General features: G+C 42.5%; 1 protein-coding gene across 4 annotated transcripts in view; it reads left to right on the top strand.

Annotated features, from left to right (window-relative positions):
* The window catches only part of ADAMTS17 (ADAM metallopeptidase with thrombospondin type 1 motif 17), a 345,249-nt gene that overhangs the window by 189,961 nt on the left and 137,517 nt on the right, over positions 1 to 17,771 (top strand). For 2 of the 4 annotated variants that reach the window (XM_086711412.1, XM_086711414.1), the window contains exons 11-12: positions 14,035 to 14,139; positions 15,186 to 15,331. In XM_086711412.1, the coding sequence (XP_086567538.1) occupies positions 14,035 to 14,139; positions 15,186 to 15,331 (251 nt within the window). The remainder of the gene's footprint in view (positions 1 to 14,034; positions 14,140 to 15,185; positions 15,332 to 17,771) is intronic. The other 2 variants (XM_086711413.1, XM_086711416.1) reach the window with 1 other exon arrangement.

Raw genomic sequence — 17,771 nt, forward strand, 5'->3', positions numbered from 1 at the left:
AGCAGCGTCCCCCCTCCCCACCCGCCCTACACACAAAGTGACCCCAGCCAGGTGACCATCTCTGCAGCCCACAGGACATGGAAGGAGTGACCAACCTCAGGACTCAGGGAGCCTTCCAGAAGTGGGGCTGGCATGCCAGCCTGGGGGAGGACTTCAAACTGCAGTAGTACTTGTGGAAAATTTGGATTTAGTAACTTTTTTTTCGTCCAGCTCTTATTGTATCTCCCTTTTGGCTTGTGTTATCAGCAACACATTTCTGAGGCTTTTTACATAACCATTGCCTTCAGTATTGCTTTGAGACAGAGCTGTTCTCCAAACACTCAGTGGGTGCCCAGTGGAGGGAGAGGATCAAAACAGCCTTCCCAGCACTTAATACGGACCACCGCCAGTTGAAGAAAAATGGCAAAGCCTTGAGTGCAGGAGCAGTGCTGTCTTCCGAGGGACTCAGACCTTGCCTGTGTTTTCCTTCCAGGGGAAGGAAGCTGGGCATTGGCTCTTTTGTCCTGCAGACGCTTGAGTAATTCTGCTGCAAAATGTAGTTGATGCTTAAGTGTAGCCAGGGAGGTAACAGATGCTAGAACCAGACAGCTGTTTCATTTTCCTTGTTCTTTGCCCCGGACAGTGGCTTTCCACTGCTGTTTGATCTGCTTTGGTTTGGTTTTGAGGGTTTTTTTGTTCATTCTGTTTTGCTTTCCCATCTGACTTTATTTCCCTCTTTTTTTTTCCCCCTATAAAAATTTATTCTTTCCCAATTTACCAAAAAGTTTAAAATCCAGGACAGGATAAAATCCTGTGTATTACAAACACAATTCTCCCTTATCCTTCTTATCCAGGAGTTGGTCTTGAGCAGAGTGTCCTGCTTTCGGGTGCAGGAGCAGGGAAAACCTGTGTGCCCCCACCCCTGATGTGGCTTCAGTGGCTGTACGTTTCCTTTGAGCCAAGACTATGTTGCCTGGCAATGCTTGCAAATGCAACATTGTGGGTGGAGGTCCCAGAGCATTCCATTATCTTGCAAACACAAGACGATGATGGGCATTCCTGCCTGGTTGGTGCAGAGGATGCGAGGTTGCAGGGGGAGGAAGCAGAAGAGGAAATTGGGAGCCATCAAGAGACAGTATCATAACCAGTGAATAACGAGTATGTGTTGTAGGGCCAGGAGATGTCCCAGCTCTGCAGTCCCAGTCTGCAAAGTGTGACTTATGACAGTTTCTGTCTCTCAAGGTTGGTGTGAGTAGTAATGAAGTACTTAGCTTAATGCCTGATCTCTGTTAAGTGCTTAGAATACGACAGCTCTTCCCTCACACTATCAAAGCTGTGCATTCCCTCACTAGTGAATGTATTTGTTCGTTCATTCATTCATGCGTTCATTTGCTCATTCAGCAAAGCTTTTTTGGGGTATGTTCAATGTGCTTCCAGACATGTGCCAGCTAATGCAGTGAGGAGGCACTAAAACACAGCCGGTGCCCCCCGGGAGATCGTGATGGAGGGGAACCAAGTGGGTAGGAGGTGAGACACATAGGGTGGTCACTCAGCAGTTGAGTGTGGAATGCATATTGAACCCAGATGGGTGCTTGCTGGTTGGAATAGAGGAGAGGAGGGAAGACTTCACAAAGATGGGGCTCCTGGATTTGGCCTTGAAGAATACAAAGGATGATTTCATGGCTCTCTCTTATTTACTTCACTTCTGGTTCCTTCCCCAGACTGAGCTGTGTGAGGGCAGGCAGCAGGTGATGCTTACTGTTCACTTCTCCAGCGTGGCATGGTGCAGTCTGCAGGGAGGTGGGCCTGGACGAGGGGCCGGGAGGGCTCTCCCAGCAGAAGCAGCAGCCTGGGCAGGGGCACAGAGGAGCTGTGGGATGTGGGTAGTCAGGTGCAATTAGCGCAGGGGTGCGTGGAGGCAGCAGGCAGAGGAGAGGGGCAGGAACGAAGTGAAGAGTGGGGCTATGTCGTACGGGTTTTCAGTGAGTCCCAAAGGGAGTGGCAGGATGGGTTCAGTTGAGATCTGTGTCTTCAAAAAGATTTTGCAGCCATATTGAGCCCGAGGAAGACTGCATTCACAAGACCTGCAGGAAATGACTGCATTTGTCCAGATGAGAGAGGACGAGGACTTGAATGAGGCAGTGGCATTGAAGATGAAAAGAAAGAATTCACTCTGGAAAAGCCACATTGCCAATCTTTGAATTTGTCTCATCAGTGCTTTGTAAATAGGCATGTGGGTACTAGATAATTATAGCAAAGACCATCTCTACCACAGATGCTTGGTTATCAGTGTGACTTGGGAATGAATTTGTTTTCTGAATAAGAAATCTATGCACAAGGTGTGAAATTCAAAATTTGTATGTTTGCATATTTGCTTTCCCCTTTTTCATACAAATATTTGCATCCTACCATACTGTTGCGTATCTTTTTTTCCTCTTAACTACGCTTTAGAGTTGTTCAGTACCAGTGTAAATAGAGTTGCCTCATCTTTCCCCCCTCGCCACCTTTACTACAGATTGTGTTATTTTTTTAACTTTTTGTTGGGAGGTAGCTTTAGACTTAAGAAGAGTTACAAAACTAGTCCAGAAAGCATATGCCTTTCCCCCAGCTTCCTTCTGTGTCAGCATCTTACAGAATCATAGAATCATTATCAAAACCAGGTTGTTAATCCCAGTACAATGTTATTCACTAAAGTGCACGCAGATTTCACTGCTTTTCCCACCAATGTCCTTCTTTCTGTACCGGCATCCTGTTTTTATTTAGTTGTCCTGTCTCTCGGTCTCCTCCGGTCTGTGGTAGTTCCTTGGTCTCTGTCTCTCATGACCTCATCACTTGAACAGTACTAGTCAATTACGTTTGCAATTTGGGTTTATCTGATGTTTCCTCATGATGATATTGAGGCGATGCATTATTGGGAAGGGGCCCACTATACATCTTATGGCAGTGGTGCCCCCTTATCTGCAGTTTTGCTTTCCATGGTTTCAGTTACCCACAGTCAACCGTGGTCTGAAGCGGATGACCCTTCTGACATGTGGTCAGAAGGGCACCCGTAGCCTCTCATTATGTCACAATGCCCACATCATGAAGTGATGATGTTCCTTTATCTCATCACGTGGGCATTTTATCATCTCACATCCATCACATGAAGAAGAAGGGTGAGTACAATAAGATATTTTGAGAGAGAGAGGCTACATTCACATAACTTTTATTACAGTATATTTTTATAATTGTTCTGTTTTGCCAATGTTCTCTCTCTCTTACTGTGCCTAATTTATAAATTAAGCTTTGTCATAGGGATGTACATACGGGAAATAACAGTATGTATAAGGGTCCATAGGGCTAGTATTGTCCATAGTTTCAGGCATCCACTGGGGGTCATGGAACACATCCCCTATGGATAAAGGGGGACTGCCATACTGGTGATGTTAACCTTGGTCACCTGGCTAAGGTGTTTTGGAGGATTCTCCACTGTAACTTACTTTTTTTTTTTTTTGTCATTACCAGTGAGTTTATCTGTAGTTTCCTGACCTCAGCACTCTTCACATCTGGGCCAGACCATTCTTTGCAGTGGGGCTTATGCACTATAGGATATTTAGCAACGTCATTAGCCTCTTCCACTATAAGTCAGGGGCCTCCCCTAGTTGTGACAACCAAAAAATGTCTTCACACATTGTCAAATATCTTGCAGGGGGGCAAAATCACCCCTAGTTGAGAACCATTAATCTACAATATAAATGCCTACAAGTGGATAAAAGGATATTTTTGCATGTATGTAATTTTTGGAGTTTTATTCACCTATGTATAACACAACATGAAACACAGAAAAGTTCAAATCCTAAGTGTACAGTTACATTCTTTTGTGTGTGTGTGGGTGTGTGTGTGTGTGTGTGTGTGTGTTTATAAACTGAACGCACCGGTATAACCTACACACAGCATTTCTGGGGCACCTGGGTGACTCAGTTGGTTAAGCATCTGTTGATTTTGGCTCAGGTCATGATCTCATAGTTTGTGGGATTGAGCCCCCATTGGGCTCTGTGCTGATGTTGCGGAGCCTGCTTGGGATTCTCTTTGCCTCTCTCTCTGCGCCTCCCTAACTCATGCTCACATATATGCTCTCTCTCTCTCTCAAAAGAAATAAACATTAAAAAAATAAATACAGCATTTCTTCAATTCCAGAAGCTTCCCTAAAGTTCCCTTCTACTCTGTAACCCTCAGCAATAATCACTCTTTCCTTTTTTTTTTTTTAATTTTTTAATGTTTTTATTCATTTGTGAGAGACAGAGAGAGAGAGAGAGAGAGAGAGAGAGAGAGAGTGCTAGCGGGGGAGGGGCAGAGAGAGAGGGAGACACAGAATCTGAAGGAGACTCCAGGCTCTGAGCTGTCAACACAGAGCTGGATGTGGGGCTCAAACCCACACACTGTGAGATCATGACTTGGGCTGAAATCAGACACTTAACTGACTGAGCCACCCAGGTACCCTCACTGTTTTTCTTTGTGACCCCACAGATTAATTTTGCCTGTCTTTGAACTCTAGATGAAATTATGTACATGCCTCAGTCCTTGATAGATATTGTCAGATTGCTCTCCAAAGAGGCTTCTCTATTTACATTCTCATAAACAACATATGGAAGTGCCTGTTTTCCCATATCTGCTTAGCCTCTCAGGTCTTTGCCAATCTGAGCATTTAGGAAATGAGTCTTGCAGGTTAAATGACACTTTCTTTATTGATGCATTTGAGCATTTTTTTCATATATTAAAAAACCAGTTGGGTTGTCTTTTCTGTGGACTGTCTTTTTAAATCTTTTGGATTATTGATTTTTTTTTAGTGATTTGTTGGAAATTTTATAGATTAAGGAAATTGGCCCTTTAGATGAAATATGAGTTACAGATTTTTTTTGATGTTTGTTTTTTACTTTTTTAAAATCATTTTATGTCAAGCAGAAGTATATGTGTGTGTGTGTGCTGTGTGTGTGTGTGTGTGTGTGTGTGTGTGTGTGTGTGTGTGTGTATGTAAAGTCAAATATATCAATATCTTTAGTCTTCTGGCTTTTATGTCATGGTTTGAAAGGTCTTTCCCATTCCTAAATTGTAAATAAACTTAATTTGTATCGTATCTTCTAGTACTTTTATGATTTCATTTTTATGTTTAAATCCTTAATACAGCAATCATTTATTTTAGTGTAAGGTGTGAGGTAGGGATCCAACCTCAGTTGGTTTCCAGATGGCCCCTCAGGTGGCTCCATACCGTTTACTGATTAATTCATATCTCCCCATAAATTCTAAATGCCATCTTTATAATACATTATACTTCTTTATTTCTCATTTAAAAAATATATTTCTGGATTTCTCAGCCTGTTCCACTGATATAATCTTGTACCTCTTAATATTTACATGGCCATTATTTTATATTTTAATGCACTAACCATATGCTTTTTCACAGTTTTCCAGGCTATTATTTGTTTGTTTCTTCATATGGTCTTTAGAATCTGCTTGTTTAGTTCCAAATTATGTTGGTATTTTAAATTCAATTATATTACTTTAGAGACTAACTCAGGGAAAAATAATACCTTTATACTTTTGAGTTTTCCTACATAGTATTTCTTTACATCCATTCAAGACATCCTCCCTCCCTCAAGGAAATTTAAAATTTTTCTTTATGTATATTTTATAAGTTTCTTAATATATTTATTTCTATAGTATATTTTTTCTATTTTAATGGTGTCTTTTATTCCATTATATCTTTTATTTTATTTTTTATTTTTTAAAATTTACATCCAAATTAGTTATCATATAGCACAACAATGATTTCAGGAGTAGATTCCTTAGTGCCCCTTACCCATTTAGCCCATCCCCCCTCCCACAACCCCTCCCGTAACCCTCAGTTTGTTCTCCATATTTATGAGCCTCTTCTGTTTTGTCCCCTTCCCTGTTTTTATATTATTTTTGTTTCCCTTCCCTTAGGTTCATCTGTTTTGTCTCTTAAAGTCCTCATATGAGTGAAGTCATATGATTTTTGTCTTCCTCTGACTAATTTCGCTTAGCATAATACCCTCCAGTTCCATCCATGTAGTTGCAAATGGCAAGATTTCATTCTTTTTGATTGCTGAGTAATACTCTGTTGTGGATACATACACACACACACACACACACACACACACACACCCCACGTCTTCTTTATCCATTCATCCATTGACGGACATTTGGGATCTTTCTATACTTTGGCTATTGTCGATAGTGCTGCTATAAACACGGAGGTGCATGTGTCCCTTCGAAACAGCACACCTGTATCCTGTGGATAAATACCTAGTAGTGCAATTGCTGGGTCGTAGGGTAGTTCTATTTTTAGTTTTTTGAGGAACCTCCATACTGTTTTCCAGAGTGGCTGCACCAGCTTGCAATCCCATATTCCAGTATATCTTTAAAACTGGTTGTATTTGATATTTATAACTTTGATTACTGTATTTTCATTTTATGTCCAGCCATCTGACTGAATTCTTCTAGAGATTATAATAGTTCTTTAATTGAGTCATTTGGGCTTTTAGTTATATAATTCTATATTAGCCCCTAATTCTCTCTCTCATCTAAAATAAAAAGTGTGATAATATCCATTCTTTTCTCATCTAAAATAAAAACAGTGTAATAATATACATTCTATACATCAGAAGCATTAATGAGAAATTCTTCTGATGTTTCTCCATGAGATAGGTATTTATCAAGTGAAGAAAGTATCCATTTATTTATATTGTTAAGAACTTTAATAAGAGGTTGTGATTAAATTTTAGTAAATGTCTTCTCTGCATCCATAATGAGGAATGGATGAGTTCTGTCTTTGAATTATTAATGTGGCAAATTATATTAGCAGATTTTCTAATATTAAACCATCTTCAGGTTCTCAGAGTAAAGCTTTCTTGGTCATGGTGCATGCTTCACTTTTATTTAGGGTTTTTACAGTAGCATTCATAAATGAGTTTGGTATGAAGCTTTTCTCCTTTCTTGCCCTGTTCAGTTTGGTTTCAAAGTCATATTGATTAATACAAAGAATAAGGAAATCTTTCCCTCCTTTTGTATGCCATTAAACAGTTTGAATGCATTGGTATTATCTGTTTCTTAAAGATTAAATAGAATCCCCCTATGGAAAATACTGCTAAGAAACCATCTGGGCCAGAGGTTTTCAGAAAGGGTAGCTCATTGGCAAGCTTCCCTAGGTCTTCTGTATTAACTAGTCTGTATACATTTTTAGTCTATTCTCAACAATAGATCTATTTGTATGCTGTTAGGAAATCATCTCATCTTAAGCTTATGTAATAGAATTGAGCTCAGTGATCACTGATTATTTTTTTTAATTTCCCTTACATTTTGATTATTTTCTTTCCTTCTTTCTTTCCTCCTTTCCTTTCTTTTCTCTCTTTCCTTTCTTTTCTCTCTTTCCTTTCTTTTCTCTCTTTCCTTTCTTTCTTTCTTTCTTTCTTTCTTTCTTTCTTTCTTTCTTTCTTTCTTTCTTTCTTTCTTCTTTTTCTGTTATTCCTGCTTTCTCCCCTTTTTCTTAAATAGATTAACTAGCGGTTTGTCCCATTTATTTTTCCCCCAAAGAGCCAACTCCTATTTGCCTATTGTTTTTCTTCTTCCTAAATAATAAATTTCTCCTTTCCTCATCATTAATTTATTCTGCTTTCTTATAGATTTATATTTTCCCCTTTCAAACCTTTTCAAATGGATACTTAATTTATTTTCCTTCTTGTCTATGAGTATTTGAGACTCTTCCTTCATTTGTCATGATATCTAGCACTTCACCTTCATTATTTTCTTTATCATTTGCAACTTTCATTATGACTTTCCCATTAGCCCAAGAATTGTTTCAAATGACATCCTGTGATTTTTGCTGCATTATATGGATGCAAAGCAAGCTGGTAGTTTCATCAAATGTACAAGAGGAGGGCGTTACACTTACAGTATGAGTAGCAGGAGGAGGGGTTGTTGGGCTGTAATAGAAGACTGCCCCCCACTAAATATGGGAACTCATTATTCTATATGATACATGTTCTATGTCAGCTATTTTCTTCTCAAATACTTCCTCTCTCCCATTCTTTCTATTCTCTCCTTCTGGGACTATGATTAGATACATACATCAGTATTTTTCTTTCTTATCTCTTAACCCATTTTTTTTTTTTTTTTAGTATTTCCCAATTCCTTTTCTCTCCATACTGTACTGTGTATAATTTATTCACATCTATTTTCCAGTCACTCATTCTGTCTTTCAATGATGTCAGAATCTACTGCTTTTCTTCAACAATTATACATTCAGTTTTTAAAAGGTTCTTTCTAGTTTCTTTTTCAGATTAGCCTGGTCATACTCAATAGTATCTTCCTGTATGTGATCTCATCTTCTGGTTCTTTAAACATTTTATAGATATTCTATATTCTGTATCTGATCATTCTGTTATCTAAACACTTTGAAAGTTTAAGTCTTGTGTTTGTGTCTTCCGCCAGCTGTCATTCATGTTTCCATGTTTCATTTTAAGTTTACTTTTATTGACTACCACCATGGAATTGTGAGAGGCTGAATGGTGATTTGCTTTCCTTCAGAGAGAATTTATATTTGTCTCAACCAAAGCCGGGGATGTCACCAATCCTTCCAGATTCCAGACTTACTCTCCCAGCTGTAGTATCAAGATCATTGCTGGCCCTCAAGGGAATGCACCTCTTCTATGTGCTTACCCCCAGATTGGACTATGTTGTATGTACGTACAGATATAGTATGTACGTACAGATATATATATATATATAGCTATGTGTGTATTTTGTGTTTGCTTTCTTGAATAGTTCCTTCTGGTGAGCGCAGCAATAAGGATGATATTTTATTACAATACCTCACTGCTTTTGTAATGGATGAGCAGCCCTGCCTCCCACAGACTATTTGGTCTGACATTTGCTGGAAGCAAAAGGTGCCTTAGGCCAACTTCTATCTATTTTACTGTATCCTAATTCCTCGAGCATGATAAAATAGATGAATTTCTACCTTCAAACCCCTTCTTTCCATTCCCTCTACCCCCCAATTTAATTATTTTCTTAGTGGTTAACATTTTACCTTTAAAAGCTCTTATATCTCAGTTACTATATTTATCTGTTATGTTTTGTTACTCCCCCAGCCAAAAACGATAAAGAAATTGATGTATATGGACAATCTCATAAAACCTTCTTTTCTAGCCTGTTCTTATACCTATATTATTTCTGCCTCATCTTAGCTTATAGCCTCTGCGTTCTGTTGTCTAACTTCAGTCCCCACGTTTTAGTCAATGTCTTTGATCCATGTTCACTTCTAATCCTTGGGTTTTCCCCTCATTTCTCTGCTCGCTGAATTTCATCCTCTAGTATTGTCTCCCAAAAAAGATCCAGCTCTTTATAGGTTTGAAAATAACTTTCCGTTACCTAAATATTTGGGCAACACTTCAGTTGCTAGAAGTTGCTTGGGTTACATTTTCTTTCCTTGTGTCCTTCTGAGCATTGTTCCATTGCCTTTCAGCATTGAGGGCTGCCGTGGAGAAATCTGCATGTAGCCTGATACCTTTTCCCATTATCAGTGACTTGGTCTTTTTGCCTGGCTGCCTAAAATATTTTTTGCTTTATCTCTGAAATCCAGTAACTTTTATCAGGACATGCCTCCGTGTTCATGATTCTTCGCCATTTTCCCTGGAACAAGGCTTTGCTTTTCAATCTGAGACTGAGGTATTCTTTCATTTCAGGATAGGGTCTTGAATTTATATACATTTTTTAATGTTTATTTATTTTTTGAGAGAGAGAGAGACAGCATGAGCAAGGGAGGGGCAGAGAGAGATGGAGACAAAGAAGCCCAAGCAGGCTCCACACTGTTAGCACAGAGCCCTACACGGGGCTTGAACTCACAAACCGCGAGATCATGACCTAAGCCGAAGTCAGATTCTTAACCAACTGAGCCACCCAGGCACCCCTTGAATTTATATTCAAATACCTTTTCTGTTACATTACTTTGGTTCTCTCCTTTAGGAGAGACCAGCCAGCTGTGATGGTTAATATTTTATCTCATTTGACCTGACTATCATTTCCCTGAGTTCTTATGTATTTTCCTTTTGCAAGTGCAAAAAGTGAAAAACCAGGGGTGCCTGCATGGCTCGGTCAGTTGAGCGTCAAACTCTGGATTTCAGCTCAGGTCATGATTTCACAGTTCATGGGTTTGAACCCTGTGTCAGGCTCTGTGCTGACAGTGTGGAGCCTACTTGGAATTCTCTCTCCCTCTCCCTCTGCCCCTCCCCTACTTGCTCTCTCTCTTTCAAAATAAATAAATAAACTTAAAAAACAAGAAACAAAACCAAAAAAATGCAATTACTTTGTTCTTAAAAAATAATAATGCACATGTGCTTGCACATTTTTAGCCATTTTATGATCATTTTATCCAGTGAGTGAATATTCTTCACATGCTTTCTCCTTCCTGTAACTTCTCCCTTTTTGTACTAATTAGTACAGATCCTGTGATGATTCTTTCTATGTATTGTTCACCTCTGAGTTATTCCTGGACCAGCTATAGATAGGATGTTCATTTTGGAGAGTGTCAGGGCTATTTCCAGGCTAGCAGGCATTCTCCTTATGAGACCAGTGTGTGTGTCCTGACCTAAAGAGACCAGCAGTTGCAAGACTATCCACCATGCGGTCTTTCTCCTGCTCTGAGGAATGGCTCCCCCCACACGTGGTCTATCCTTGTACTTTCCTTGTGAAGCCCTGATTTTCCCACTTCTACCTTGTGATAGGTTGGTCCAGAGAATCTTCCCTTATCAGAGCATGCATTTCTCTCTTGTCTTCTCTCATTCAGTAAGTGGTTTTACCATAAATAGTATACTAAGCATGCATAAAAAATGCACAGGTCATACATTTAGAGCTTGATTCTTTTTTAGAAAGTGAACACACGTGTGGATCCACTACATAGGTCAAGAACCAGGATATGAACCTTGATAAATGAACTCCCCAGTCTGGTGCTTCTGACCAACTCAGGCCCTTGACCTCCACAAACATGTGCCTGTTCTTTGGGAAGAAGGAAAAAAATAGAGAAAGCCCTGCCCTACCTGCCTTCCACAGCTGTCCTCAGGATGACAGATGTTAGAGGACTTTGTCCTACAGATGGCAGAGCACTAGGTCATTTGGAAAGCATGACATGAATACCAGCTATCTCACAGGCACCACAGTGACAAGCATTAATGCAGTCCATACCATTTGTCCTGTACTCACAAGGAATCACAGAAGGGTGATTGCTTAGCTTGGGCACACACGGCAGTGCTGGTGGCTGAGCTAGGATCAGAGGCTGCAGCTCTAAAGTTGCCTTTTCCGCTCAACTCCCTTGTCTTTGTTTTTAAACTAAACACAGAAAGGTTTCCAGTATCCTGACTCACAGAAAACGATAATTTTATCTTATTTGTTTTTAAACCTCATAAAAATGGGATACATACATTTCTGTCCGATGCATACGTCAGAGTGGAATTGCTGAGTGTTAGAATGTGCATGTCTTCAGTGTTAGTAAGTACTGCCAAAGAGTTTTCCAGAGTTGTTGAACCAAGTTAGAAGCTCAGCGTCAGTTTTAGAGCATTCATATCATACCACATCCTTGCCAACACTTTGTATCCTCTGTCTCTGTCATTCTAGCCATTCTGGTGCATGTGTAGAGGTACCAAGTGGTAGTGGCTGATGAAATTAAGCACCTGCTCTTATGTTTATTGGCCATCCTTATGTTTTGTTTTGTTTTTTAAGTGATCTCTACACCCAACGTAGGGCTCAAATTCACAACCCCAACATCAAGAGTCACACGCTCCACCAATTGAGCCAGCTAGTCACCCCATCCTTAAGTTTAAATGCCCTTGTTTGTAAAGTGTCTGTTCAAGTTTTTTGCCCATTTTTCTACTGGGCTATTTTCTTAATTGTCTGTGGGAGCTTTCGTGTTTTTACAGATATTCTTGATACAAATCCTTTGTTGGCTCCATGCATTATAAGTATCTCCCTTTTATTGCAAATATCCTCTCTCACTTTCTTATGGTTGTCTCTTGATACACAGAAGCTCTTCATTTTAACATAATATAATTCATTTCTTTTGGCCTTTATGGTTACTACTTTTTGTGTTCTTGAAAGTCTTTGCCAGACTCATCTCCTTTTCTTTGATGGCTAGAAAAGTTTTATGGGAATGCATGGTCTATAAAGCGCATAACAAACCGTTCACACCGCCTTCCTCCTCTCCCTCTTGATGGGACAGGTGTGTCTCCTAATCCCAAGCACTCCTACCCATAAATTACCTGCCGGGTCAGCCTTGTTCTCATGAACACATGTCCACGCGCTGACACCACACTCTCGAAGAGCTCCGAGGTCAAGGTGCATGGAATCAAACATTTAATGAGGTGCAGTCTGTCTTTATGGGACCAGCTGGGGTTGTGCTCAGAGTTCTCATCTTTTTACCATTCCGCTGAGAATTGAACAATAATGGGAACACAGGGGTTTTCCTGAACCCATGGGCACACTATTCCCCTTGAATCATCAATTTCTTTAAGGGCACGGAGTGGCTTTGACACACTTGAAAAAATGAGCAAGAGCTTGTGCTCTGTGAGCTCTTTGTCAAAGCCCCTCCAGCCCTGTTTTCCTTCCCTGTTTCTCCTTTTGTCTCTTCAGCTTCTAAATATTTTTTGACTTGAGACAGCACAGTGCACACTATTCTATGCAGATGTTTGAGATTACTTGGAACAGCAGAACTCTACACGAAGCACAGCACACCCTTTGTGAGCCCCACTGTGACTATCCTGAGCAAGGACCCTTGACCCTCACCCTGCCCAAAATGTACCCGCAGGTGCCCTGGCCACGCCCGGGAGGGTGATATCTCCCTACTTCGGCTCAGGCCTTTTCCCCGTGTGCTTGGGCTTGGCATCCCAGAAGTGCTGTGTCTTTAAAAGAGCCTTCTGTACATCTGTTCTCAATTTTCAGACCACGAGGCGAGGATTTGGGTGCAAGTAGTTTATCTGGGAAGTGATCCCAGGAAGCACCGTGAGGGGGCAGGGAAGGGAGAGGGGGGTGGCAAGTCCAAAGTACACTGATGGACAGGCGACTCCATGGACAATGGGACCATCCCACCGGGACCCTCAGAGAGAAGTGTGGCGCTGGCCTCAGAGCCATCGCACCCAAGGAGATGGGGTGTCCAGCTTCCATCCCCATGACCGAGGGTTGCTCCGTGGTCAGGGGATGGCCTCCAGCAGAGAGACTGGGGAAGCAGCAGCCGGTGAATGTGCTGTCTTCTCCGAGTCCTGCAAGGGAGACTGAAGCAGCCAGGGAGGACACTGGCCATGTATCCAGCTATTTTCATAAATAGTCCCATCTTGAGCACTCTGTCTACATGCAGGTTTCCTATTAATACAAATGGGAGTCTGTTTTTAAATGCCTATTCTTAAGTAGAATTATTTCAATTATTTGTGCAGTTAAGAAATTCTTTAGGTGAAACACTGTAAGAAATTAGGCATAATGCAGCTGAGCTAGAAAGCAGGTGACCACAGGGAGAATGGAAAGCCTTCTTTAACCCCTTGGGGTCTCAATTCTGGGCCTGCACAGTGGGTTCTCCAGCCTCAGCTCTGAAGCTGCCTTTTCCGGCAAGCCCTCCTTGGTGAGGTTAGGATGGAGAGATTCCTTTCCTATGCACTCGGTCTGACCCATGGGTGTCTGCCTCATACCTTCCTACATTAAATGGAAAGTATGTGTTTGTTACTGGCTCCCAGGCTGCGCCCTGCATGGGACAACTCCTAGGCCCTCAATAGCTAATGCAGGAATTGCTGAACTGAATCCCCATGAGACAAGCATGGGAAATAAAGGCACAGAATTTTGTTGAGTTAAAATGAACCAGTTGAATGATGCACATATTTTTTTTTTCTTCACATCCAGACTCATGACCCTCCTTCCCTTCATGTTTCAAATTCTCAATCCAAACCAGTCATCAAGCCCCACCTTCCGCCCCCAGTAGTGACCTGTGTGTGGTGCTCTAGGCAGTTATCTTCCTTCCCTTGTCAGCAGCATCTGATGTGCGCTGGACTGTGGTGCCTGGTGGAAGGAGATACGTCCTGCAAGACCAAGCTGGACCCTCCCCTGGACGGCACTGAGTGTGGGGCAGACAAGGTAACCCCCGCCTCCCACTGCCCTCCCCCAGCCCCCGTCTCCTGAGCATTGGGTGTCTCTCCTGAAGGGCAGTGGTCTGTGCTTTACTCAGGAGCACCTGAAGCACCCTCTGGGCTGCCCCAGAAATGCCCATGGAGCCCACTCTGGGAAAAGAGGGGCACCCACATCACCTCTCCTTTTTCTGCTGATAAGATACAAGAACCACTTGCTATTTTTGTTCAATCGACTCTTTTTGTCATACAAGTGAATTTACTTAAAACTTGCACGTCAATAAACCATATGTAGAAAAACAGGATCGCTTGCCATACACAAAGGGCTATCATAAAATAAATTCTATGAGAACTGTGTTGCTCACTTCTAGCTCAAGTTTAAGAGAGCAAGCCTGTAGGTCTGATCTTCATTAACCGGAGAGATTGGTGTTGGAGAGGAGAGGTGTTCAGGGCCAGCAGCCGCAGAGTTCTCTTAGTCTTCCTGCAAGAAATGAATGAGATGCCATGGTTGGGAACCACTAAATCACCTGTCCTGCCCTGGATGTGCCACACACGTTGGGAAATTTCCATTTTAGAGGATTGGCTTTCCCTTATCCTCGGAGCGAAGGTTCACCCATGTGGAACTTACGGTGTCATCTCCGAAGCACCAAACCCAACTTTGAAGTTCAAAACCACAAAGCCAGGAGACTCAGCCTTCCAGAGAGATGCACTCCCCATCAGGAAAGTTGGCAGAAACTCAGGTCTCTCCGTAAGCCATGTGAACTAATCCTTTTTCTGAGAACTTAGAAAACTCCAACGGAGCACACGTCACGCGGGATTTTAGGGCACTCTGCAAATGCCACAGGTGTACAGGTGTTAGGTTGAGTGAGGAAGGAAGGTCGTTAGAGCTAAGAAGCATGCATGCCCCAAAACGGTCTGCTCGTACGTGAATTACAGAAGGCAATTTGGGACGGCAAGGTGCTTTTTCACGTGGTGGGAATCGCAAGTTACCGGGTGAGTGAGCAGGTTTGATCCTTGGGCACTGAGGGCCCCTGGGGCCCCCCTGCTGTGTTTCAGTGGTGCCGTGCAGGGGAGTGCGTGAGCAAGACACCCATCCCGGAGCACGTGGACGGAGACTGGAGCCCCTGGGGCGCGTGGAGCATGTGCAGCCGGACGTGTGGGACGGGAGCCCGCTTCCGGCAGAGGAAATGTGACAACCCCCCGTAAGTTCCCCTTGAGCAGGCATTCTCCAGGGTGCCTTGATCGGGGTTTCCCAGCAGCAGCTCTTCCTGCCTTAGGCAAAGGAGGGTCTGTCTCCTGTGAGAATTTGAGCAGAAGTAAGACCAAGTCCCTCCAAGGGCCACGGACGCAGGGTGTTGAGTGTGTCATAGGCCACCTCAACTTCAACAGAGCTCTTTCTGTGAGCACAGATACCCTGAGTCCCATGGCTCCTTACTCCTCACGTGGGCCTTGCTAGAAAGCTTTCCTGAGACAGCTGCGTGACACACTCCCCTGGCCTGCAGCTTCCTTAGGGGACCTTCCGGGGAGGCCTGTGGACCTTCGAAAGAGAGGCTCACCTTTCAATTGGCTCTTAGCTGATCTGGGAGCTGCCTGGCTGTTGATGAGTCACAAAGCACCTGGGGGTTCAGCTGTCCTGTACATGCAGATACTTTTCATGGGTCCTTTTAGAACGATTTGAGAGAAAATTGTTTTTTGGGTTGTTTTGTTTTGTTTTGTTCTTGTTTTTTATCTTATAAGCTTCCTTTTATTGACCTAGAAGACACGATGACCCCTCTTGTTCTTGGCACATTTGCTCCAGAAAGCTCAGGGGTAGATGTTGTGCTTAATTATAAAAATTCCTTGCCCACAGGTGTTTCTCGTCTCCTCTGAAATTTCCCATTTTTAGTATTTCTTAAAAGAGTCTGTTTCATGTCCTGTGTGCCATCAGCTTTATCACATTCACTTCAAAAAGAGCAAGTTATAAATTATCAGTGAAAAAGAAATGCTTTATATCCATAATTAAGTCATGGTGATGAATAATTAGCAAATCCCTCCTGTGTTTAAAAATCATGAAGCCCAGGCTGTATCCCAGACCAATTAATTCACAAATTCTGGAGATGGGACCCAGGAACTGGATGTTTTAAATCTCTCCAGGTGAACCCAATGGCCAGCCAAGGTCAAGAACTTCCCGATTAAAGGAAAACATGCACACAGTTTAGTCAACGTCAAGAACACTGTTTTTCCCCCAGTAGTGCTATAAGAATTGGCATCACATACTGTGTCTTGTTAAAACTTTTCCTTCCGGTATTTAGCAGAGTGGCTGAAAAATAATAGGTGTGTCTTTAATCTTTTAGGAATGACTTCTTAATTAAAAGCATAGACGCTATACTGGGATCCTCCAGAGAAACAGAATCAATGAATATATGTATGAATCTCGATGAGAACTTGGCTCATATAATTATGGAGGCTGAGGGGGTCCCACGATCTGCCATCTGCAAGCTGGAGACCCAGGAAAGCTGGTGATGTCATCCAGTCAGGTCTGAAGGCCTGAGACCCAAAGGAGCTGATGGTGAAATCCCAGGGGAGGGCAAGAGAAGATGAGAAGAGAGGTCCTAGTGGGGGTAGGGGGCGCAGGGTGCGTGTGTGAATTCCTTCTTCTTCTGCCTTTTGTTCTATTCAGACCTTTAGGGATTGGACGATGCCCATTAGGGAGGGCCATCTACGTTACTGCATCCACAGGCCCTCATGCCAGCCTCATCCAGAAACCCTCACAGACATACCCAGAAATAACCTTTCATCTGCACACCCTGTGGCCAGTCACATCAACACATAAAAGTAACCATCACAGATGTGTAGAAGGTTAGAAAGCCTGTTTTGCTAAATGGTGAGAAATTAATAGAGGTTTCCATTTATTCATGGCTCTGTGAGGAAGTTAAAATAGTTCCATCTCTGGCCCTGAGAAGAGAGCTCTGGATTTGGAATCAGGATGCGGAGATTTAGGCCTGGCTTAATTGTTGGTCGTGTGTCCTCAAGGAAGCCCCTTCTTCCCTCTGGATATCAGTTTTGCCATTAGAGGGAGCTGGCACGGTATGGTGGGAAGAGCTGGACTTCAAAGTGAAACAGAGAAGGCTTCAAGTCCCAGGGCCACTCCCTATAGCAGGTGATGGCTATTACCTGTGTCTCTGTCTGAAGTTGGAATAATTCATGGGCATACATATAACATACATGGTCCTTCTCTATATTAGCACTAATGAAAGATTGGGGATGGGATGAGACTGTGTGCCCTGCCCCCTAACTCACAGCACTGTTTGAGGCTCAGAGGAGGGTGATTTACACAGAAAGGCTTTGTTGTAAGACTTATAGCTGCCATGGATGCTTCATGTTTGCATCTGGAGCTCCTGTACTCTAGCCGAGGATTGGTCTCCTTTGGCACAGCATTCCACACCAGATGTCACCCAGGAAATGTCACAGTAGGGGCCTATCAGAACCTTTAAATGCCCAGAAGGACCCTGTGCCCAGAGACGGTTGACAATTGGATTGTATTCAGGTAAGGACAACCCTTACAAGAATAAGATGTCATAGATGCTGAGCAGATGCATTGGGCACAACTTTTAAGGGCCCTGACTTTGTTTTCTTGGCATGATGTTGGCTAAGGCATCCCCC

This window comes from Puma concolor, chromosome B3, assembly GCF_028749965.1.
Source record: "Puma concolor isolate L17-30 chromosome B3, mPumCon1.1.hap2, whole genome shotgun sequence".
NCBI lineage: Eukaryota > Metazoa > Chordata > Mammalia > Carnivora > Felidae > Puma > Puma concolor.